This window comes from Labrus mixtus, chromosome 7 (assembly GCF_963584025.1).
Source record: "Labrus mixtus chromosome 7, fLabMix1.1, whole genome shotgun sequence".
Taxonomy (NCBI): Eukaryota; Metazoa; Chordata; class Actinopteri; order Labriformes; family Labridae; genus Labrus; species Labrus mixtus.
This window is the reverse complement of record NC_083618.1, coordinates 12,552,767-12,561,257: the sequence shown is the minus strand read 5'-3', so window position 1 is coordinate 12,561,257 and position 8,491 is coordinate 12,552,767. Positions and strand designations below refer to the sequence as shown.

The window sequence follows — 8,491 nt, the reverse complement described above, 5'->3', positions numbered from 1 at the left end:
TGTGTATACATGTTTAAAGGTTCCGTATATAGGTATATTTATCATTCTTGTAATCGTGCAATTTATATTAGGTACCCTCCATTCCCTGCCCAATCCATGTCCTGTTGAGGGGCATCTGATCTGATGCGTATTCAGTTAATTCCTCAGTGTCTGCCTCACAGAACAGCTATCACTATTGTTGTTGTTTTTTTTGTTTTGATTGTTTTTGTCCTGTTGTGTGTGGTTGTCTTTGTGTTATATCCTGCCCTGTCAGGGTTTTGATGTCCTAGAATTTTGTAAAATAAATAAAATATATTTATACAATTAAAAAGATACAGAAAAGGAATCTATTATGTAAAATTATTATGCAAGAAATTGGGAACGAGACATTGCTGTGTCACTTTTATTTTTGAAAAACTCAGTTTTCTACAGAAGCTTTATTAAGCTCAGTTGAGGTTAACAATTATTGGTTTCCATACAGGATAGTTGGCTAAAACAATTAGTTTGCATTGTAGAGCATCTACCACCCAGCATGGCTTTAGACCCACATGGTGTTACCTCATTCATATTTTGTCCATTAGAAAACATTTATTATATACACTGGCTCAACTATTTCAGAAAGTTACATTCTCTATAACACTTCTTAAAAATGCAAAGTGTAGCCTACTTTCTGTTCATAAAAGCCATTTCTAAAGGCAATTTTAAAAAGACCTCTTACACAGGTTGTAGTGTTGCAGGAGGGCGATTCTGTTATCTGTTTACTCATTGGTTACTGAAGCAAATACTTAATGCATTAGCCAGACATTTATTTATGTAAGATTAAATCACTTTATACTGACAGATGTCTTATCTACAAGATTGCACAGCCCTCCAAAGACAAGTTCAGAAGACTTTTATGAAAAATCAGCCTGCCTAGAAGTCAGCTTGTCTGAATTCTGCACAGGATTTTATGATGCAAGAGTTGTCTTCTTCTCTCAGTTAAAACAAAGTCTTTAAAGCTTCAACTTACTTTTGAACAAAACAAATTGTTTAAAAAAAACGATTTTGCTTTCACTTGTTGGAGGATTTCTGTTTGAGGGGAAAGTTTTCATCTTCAGTCCTCAGTTTGAATAGAGAAGAGATTTCTGTAATGTGACGGCGCTTGAAGAACCCCTGGAATAAAAAAAGGATATGCTTCTTGTTAGCTGGTCCAAACCTTTGAAATCTTAATTATCAGTACAATACTGCACAAACTTACTTCACCTTTATTATGTCTCAACATGGCTCTTAAAAGAGACCACAATCTTTCAGGTTTTCTTTGATGATGATGTCAGTGACGGCGTCAAACACAAACTTCACGTTCTCTGTGTCTGTAGCACAGGTCATGTGAGAGTAGATTTCTTTGATGTCTTTGCGCATGTTCAGGTCCAAGAACTGCATTTTGATGTAGATACCAGCGTCCTCGTAAGTGTTGGGGCCTTGATGGAAAAGATATTGGAGAAATCAGAACTTTTTCAGGCCTTAATTGTATCAGAGACATCTAGTGGTGAGGTTGCAAATTACAACCAACTGATAACTTATCCACTTATGTGTGTGTGACAGAAGATACAATGGCTTAAAAACTTGCAAATATTTAGAAACAGACTTGGTTTGTCTCTCCTGGGCTTCTGTACAAACAACATGGCAGTGTACTATGATTGTAAGGTAACACCCTACCCTTACCCTAACCCTCCTGTTGTAAATACAAAAAACTAATTCTACCAAATTGAGAACACCAACCCTAACCCTAACCCTAATCCTACTCTAACCCTAACCCTAACCCAATATTCTACTTTTCAGCTGATCACGTAGTTCTAATTTTCTGCCATTAGATCCACTAGATTTGATGCACTGGTCATTTCAAAGTGGTGAAGTTTGCATGTTGTGATAATCTCACCATCGTACTCAGGGAAGCACATGTTCAGATGAGCTTTCTTGATCTTCTCAATGAACACGTCTTTCTTGTTTAGAAAGAGAACGATAGAGGTAGCAGCGAAGTAGCGGTGGTTGCAGATACTGTTGAACAAGTGCAGACTTTCGTGCATTCGGTTCTGAAAAGAAATAAACAGTGTTTTTACCTATAGTTCCAATAATGAGCCTTTCAGCCAAACCAACTGTTGATTGTATAAACAAGTTTAGAATTTTATGTCTGAAATATTCTGCTATCGTACCACTTCGTCATCCTCAACGAGCACCATATCGTAGGCGCTCAAAGCAGCGATGAAGATGATACAGGTCACACCTTCGAAACAATGGATCCACTTCTTTCTTTCTGATCTCTGACCACCAACATCAAACATTCTGCATGGAAACACAAGCAAGTTATATCTCTAGCGCAATCAGAGAACATTATGATGAGTTAGCCCACTGGAGAAATACTGCATTGACCTGAAGTGTAGATCTTTGAAGGAAAACGTTGTCTCGATGATACCCGTGGTCTTCACTCTTGATCGCAGCACATCCTGCTCGGTGGGCACGTAGCCTGGCTGGACCAGCCGCTCCAAATCATTCAGGTAGCTGAGAGATGTAAAAATGTAATTGCAAAACCATTTGTGAGTCTTGATTGGATCATTTTGGAAAATCTTAGTGTCTTACTATCCAGCAGAGTCATTGAGTTGGTACTCCGAGGCTCTGTCGAAGCACGCCTGTATGCCAGAGTCCTTCCATAAACGCAGAATGATGTCTGCCAGCTCTTTAGGCATGGTACCCTCCTCAATGGTGTCTGCAAGGTGCATCAGTTTTCGGGCATCATCCTGAAGAGCAGAAATATGTTTAATACTCTTGTAGGAACGTAAAATAAATATACACCTTGGAATCTCTTTCAGCTGTTGTTACCTGCTGATCTGAGTGTCCATAGTTCATGTTGAATGTGTTCATGGCCTTCACGATGGCCATGATGGACTGCAGGGTGTTGCTGTAGATGATGACAATAAACTCCAAGCATTCTTCAAGTGAGTAACCATCTTTGTGGATAATTCTGAAGAGAAAATACTACATGAGTATGTGTGATACAGTCAGTAAGACATTAAACTGATGAAAAGTCAAATATCTTACTTCATCTGTTTGACGATTGTGCTTTTTCCCGATTCTCCAGCACCTATTTAAGAAGATAAAAATACTGGATGCAGTTATTTGCATTCAAAATTACTACATTTGTATTCCAAATTTTTAACACATTTTAAAATATGACTGCATCTTATCTCTGGTTTTCGTGCTATTATTCATATTTCTGGTTTCATACTGTAAGTTGCGGCAGATGGCTGTTCACTGATAGGTCTGATTCTGCTTGAGGTTTCTGCCGTTTAAAGGTTTTTATTTACCTCTGTTTCCAAGGGCTTGTGCTGGGTCTCTCTTAGTAATATGAAAAAAAGAATATGATCTAGACCTGCTCTGTATGTTTAAGTGCCCTGAGATAACTTTGATTTTGTGCTATTAGTATAAAAAATTATAAATCAGTTGATTCATGTGGTATAGAAGGATATAAATTGCAGATAACCTTTACAGACAGAGGATCTCATCACATCTTAATACTTATTACTTCAGGCTCTAATCTCGTTTAAAGCTGATGTCGGGGGAAAAATTTCCCTGACCTATATTTTCACAAGGAGACAATGAAGCTGAGCATGAAACGATATCCAATAGCAATCTGACACATTGTGAGCAGTTTATTCCTTTCCATAATGTACTGAATTCCAACATTACTAAACAAGCTAAACGTTACAGAATATGTTGGCCAATGGTTTTTTTTTTTTTTTTTTTAAATCACCCAAAATTCCTACCCAAACAGAAGATTAAACAATGCCAGTGATGTGTTCAGGGTACTGAATTTGAAATTTTTGGTTTGGGTGGTAGAGTATCTGCATCCTTCACAGTTAATCCCTTTGTGTTAGAGTGCCTGTTGTTTCAGGATTAACAAGGGATTGGTTTGCATGACTATCAAAGTGTCTTAGCAATGACACAGCTCATAAAGCCTTTACCTGGCTCAAACATGTTGTTTAAATCATCACAGTTAACATAAATTATTAATTATTTCAAGGTTATTGAGACTATAAAGAACGTCTGATCTGTTTGTGCTGATAATTCAGGATTAAGTTGAGAACATTTCAACCCAACCTCATAGACCTATGAGCTATTTGCTATAGCTATATTTGGAGCTATACCATGGGGCTCCAATGGGCCCTTAGATATGAGTAACCAAGGCGATATGCGAGATGTCCTGTAATTGAATCCAGCTCCTCTGTCTTTACCTAGCAGCAGCAGCTTGACAGTTCTCGCATCGATGTCAGCATCCTCCTTCAGCTTCTTCTCCAGCTCTCTGGAGCGTTTGTCCTCAGCGCTCGCTCCAGCCCCCATCCCAACTTTTCCAGAAAAAAACTGTCAGGAAAAATGGATGTATGTCCAGTCAACTGTGCTGCTGATGCGTCTGCCCGCAGTAAACTCTGGAGAATGTTTGAGTATTTTCCTGTCTCAGGAGAGGATTTCGGGCATCCCAATCCCACCTGACCAAAGACGGCCAATGGAGCACAAGGACAGGAGCGTTTGAGGGCAGGGGGAAAGATGCGAGGAGTGGCAGACCTACATCAGGGAAGGTGTTCTCTCACCTTTAGGGGGACTTTGCTGCGCTCAGCGGAAGATGAACATCGGCTCAAGTGCTTATCTCTATACTCTTCTAGGGTTTCTTTAAAAGAGGAGCATAACAAGTGGGATAACTTGTAGCTGAGTGTCTGTGCCAAAAGAACACAGTCATCCAAACTAGACTCCTCTCATATCAGAAACAAATAAAAAATCTAACCTGATGTGGGACTAAATTCAGGCATGAATGTATGACATTTGCAATTGGATTAAAATGATAATACCCCCAAACAATGGCGGCAAATTGGGTTAAGTGAAATAAAAAAGGAGAACCTTTAATGTTAAAGTCATAAAAAATGAAGAGAGACATTCTGACATGTTTAATATGACTGTAGACTGCAGGGTGAGCTGTGAAGTGCTTAAAGAGATTTGTGGTTTCACCTGACAGATCTCATTGACCTCAATCTGAGGCTGGTTAAGGATTATAATCTACTCACATTTAACAAAGTATGCATGTTAACCTGAGTGTGCGAGTGTGTGTGTGTGTGTGTGTGTGTGTGTTTTCTACCTTCACAGTTACAGTAGTTATTTATTTATCTCTTTTTCTATTCTTTCATTTGTACTATTGTTTCATTTTGCTCTTTTTTTGAGTACTCATTAGTTAAATCACTGCAGTAGCATAACTTCAATAAAGACATTTGAACAAATAATGTACTGAATACTGAGTAATAGTTCATGCTACTTTTAAATCTATCACACTAGATTTTAAAAAGTAAATATTGTTCTTCTTTACTCCATTGAATATGCAAAAGCTGTAGTTACTTAAAACAACCTACAAGCTTATACAATATGAAACAAATGTATAGTTTAAGCAACTTAATAGTGTGTAAAGTTAAAAATGAAAATAATATTACCTTGATTCAACATGTAATTAAACTTTAACATCGGTATTATCGCACATTTTTTCTCTATTGTGTAGTTCATTATTAAATATATTTGTGAATAGTACTATGGGTTATTTCAGTGTGGTATTGCACACAGTGCACACCAACAGATCAGAACCTCTGTTATTATAAAATATAGAGCTTTAATTTATTAGTCAGTAACATTGATGAGGAAGAAAAGATAGTATTTTTTACAAGTCATAACAATAACATCGACTGTGCATTATTTCATACGTTACTTTACCTCAATGAACCATAGTAAAGTCTACCAAACAGAGAAAATAAAATAGATGCACGTGTTTGAAATAATATACAAATCTGCTGAGAATGCGACAGAGAGAGAGAGAGAGAGAGAGAGAGAGAGAGAGATGAAATCATATTCTGACCTTTCCGTACTTAGTCCCACAATAAGTTGTAGGATGAGCACCTCTTTCTTGCACTGGTAGTTTATCCATATTCCCACAACATGAAAGACATTCACTGACATCCACGGCAACATAGTATTTTAGACAAATACTGTATACATACACTGTACATGCCATGCACAATGAAAAGCCACCCTCTGAAGATTTTGGTATACATGTTGTTTCTCTTCAGGTGTAGTGGTCTTTAGCTCATTAGTGGTTGTATTTATGACATTTTTCTAACATTTTACAGTATGGAAGTTGCTCAGTACAAACAGTTCCTTATGAAGCATGTGGCATGTACGATAGCAGTATGGCACTGTGTTTGAATGACAGAAAAGTAGCTTTGAGAGCTCCGCTGTTAACCAGCACTGATCAAAGTAGTCTATTCCCAAGTGCTGCAAATATGTAGCTGCTATCTACTGTAACAGGAGTGGAGACTTTATTGCATGATTAATATTCACTTGACGTCAGTGAAACCAAAGTTTGGAATAAAACTGTCAGGAATGCAAACCTTGGATACATTATAAGCTTAAAAAAATTCAAACCCAGGGGTGTGTCCAGACTTTTTTGGCAGGGGGGGCTGACCTGTGGTTCTGAATTATGCAGGGGTGGCCTGAAATATGTGTAGGCTCACACATAAATCTGAATAGCATTTATTAACCATTTATCCCTCTACCATTTAAACCGTATAGTCGTACAGTCGTGACATTTCTGTGAATAGTATTTTTTTTAATTAAAAAAAAAAAAAAAAAAAAAAATAGAAAATAGAATATAATATAATAAGGACTCCAAAAAGACTTAAGTCCAGTCTCTGGAAGGACATTTAGCTAATCATAATTTAATATTAAAGGGGAGCAACCGGGTTGGAAAATCTAATCTCAAGGTAGGTGTGGAATGCCACTCCAGGCCACCCCTAGACAAGCCCCTGCTCTGAGCATTCAAACTGCATGCCTTATATGAATATACTGCAAATGCCACATTTACATGTGAAGTGTTCACTGTTTATCATGAGTACCATTTTGACAACAGAAGGTGCTTGACTCTTTTTTTTTTTAAATCACAAACTGTCACAAACTCACATTTAGCTGCCTGCTGGAATTTCTTTTCTAAAACAAGAAAAGAGAAGGCAATGTTATATTTTCAGCTTTTGTCTCGTTCAAAGACCCTTACCCTGAAAAAAAAACAAAAAAAAAAACAGCTTATCACAAAGATCACGTTTGTTTAGGATACAACATTGAGATGTGATATTCACATAGAAACTAAACAAACAATTGGCAGCAACAGATTTTTGGAAGAATCAGGGTGATGTACCATCGTTACTTTAATCCGGGCTGGACCACAACATAAAGGAGAGACGTCTTACCTGCCACACAGGTAACTTTTATGAAAATGAGACTGTTTGATAGTGACACGTTGTCACAGTTTCAGTCTGTGTGCATTTCTTTTAGCCACAAATGTCCCAAGAAATGCAGTAATCCCTCTGTCAGCAGCTCGTATGATGCAGTTAATATACAAACACTGTCTGCTCTATAGTTAAGAGTTCAGGTGAGTTAGTTAAGGGAAGTTTGAGAGTTTAACAGGAGACTCCACTTCCAACTTTGACAGTTGATACTGCGAAGGGTCATGTGATCCAACATGGCCTCCTCAAACACTTTCTGTCCTTGTCCATATGTGGATACTTCCAATGTCCTGGGTTGTGGTTGCTGTTTCTCAAAAACACCAAACATAAAGATTTTCTCAACATAAAAACACATTTGAATCTACACTAGAACACTAACAATAACATTATAATAACAACAATATTTGCACAGATTTACCTATTCACAAAAAAACATGTTTTCTAGATAGGTACAAAGAATTACTTTTTACAGCCTACAATAAATATCGTGTATTTTCATGTTTGATGCTGTTGCTTTTGGTTGCAGTCATCCTTTATGATAATTTCATTTTTCTATCTGGAGTCTTTCCCTAAATGGAGAGTTGCAGTGTTCGGGAGGAGGTGTGAAAAGGTAGACAGGTGGTTTTTGAATATGATAAGGTGTAAATACAGCTCCTCATGTCTCAGCTGGAGTCGTCTGCTCGTCATGATGCCGACGGTTGCGAGGTTTCTTCTGTTCTTTCAGCTCCTTCAGGCTTTTGGCTTTGTTGTCCCCAAGGCTGCCCTCGCCGAGCTGCCAGTAGTCCTGGCAGTACTGATTGATCAGACCCATCTCTGGCTGGCTCAGGATGGTCAGCAGGTCTTTGTACTGACCCACACTAGGTGTCCAGGCACTGGACTGCAGCGGTGGGAGGGCCGGGCTGCCCGTTTCCACCAACACGTTGTTGACTGTGCGGCTGGAGAGGACCACGAGTTGCAGTTTGACGAGAGTGTGTTTGAAGTTTTTCTCCGTGGATGTACACTGGTAGATCCCGCTGTCAGATGACTGCAGGGAACGGACCAGAAGACCCTGTTCTGTTTTCAGCGTGCGGCCCTCTGAGCGGATCTGGAAGGAAAGATGCAGGGAAATGTAAACACTCCATTCATGAATTTGTCTTATCCTTGCTCTTATAGATTATGACCAGACCCCTATC

The 8,491-nt window shown here is 38.4% G+C and overlaps 2 protein-coding genes across 7 annotated transcripts in view; both read right to left on the bottom strand.

Annotated features, from left to right (window-relative positions):
* Positions 1 to 764: 764 nt before the first annotated feature.
* Positions 765 to 4,538, bottom strand: gnat1 (guanine nucleotide binding protein (G protein), alpha transducing activity polypeptide 1). Its single transcript, XM_061043015.1, has 9 exons — positions 4,245 to 4,538; positions 3,052 to 3,094; positions 2,833 to 2,974; positions 2,593 to 2,750; positions 2,386 to 2,514; positions 2,169 to 2,298; positions 1,895 to 2,048; positions 1,222 to 1,436; positions 765 to 1,131 (listed from the first exon to the last, which is right to left on the bottom strand). The coding sequence occupies exons 1-8, from the start codon at positions 4,348 to 4,350 to the stop codon at positions 1,246 to 1,248; spliced, it is 1,053 nt and encodes a 350-aa protein (XP_060898998.1). The 5' UTR covers positions 4,351 to 4,538; the 3' UTR covers positions 765 to 1,131; positions 1,222 to 1,245.
* Positions 4,539 to 5,636: 1,098 nt separating this feature from the next.
* The window catches only part of sema3fa (sema domain, immunoglobulin domain (Ig), short basic domain, secreted, (semaphorin) 3Fa), a 50,902-nt gene continuing 48,047 nt past the window's right edge, over positions 5,637 to 8,491 (bottom strand). For all 6 annotated transcript variants that reach the window (XM_061043009.1, XM_061043008.1, XM_061043014.1 and 3 more), the window contains one exon: positions 5,637 to 8,403. In XM_061043009.1, coding sequence (XP_060898992.1) covers positions 7,975 to 8,403 — 429 coding nt within the window. In that variant the 3' untranslated portion in view covers positions 5,637 to 7,974. The remainder of the gene's footprint in view (positions 8,404 to 8,491) is intronic.

Bases quoted from the DNA above. Each gene is read 5' to 3' on its own strand.
- gnat1 (XM_061043015.1), bottom strand. From the start codon at position 4,350: ATGGGGGCTGGAGCGAGCGCTGAGGACAAACGCTCCAGAGAGCTGGAG. The intron at 3,095-4,244 runs GTAAAGACAGAG...CTTCTTAAATAG, and splicing joins TGTCAAGCTGCTGCTGCTAG to GTGCTGGAGAATCGGGAAAA. The intron at 2,751-2,832 runs GTAACAACAGCT...TCTGCTCTTCAG, and splicing joins ATGGACACTCAGATCAGCAG to GATGATGCCCGAAAACTGAT.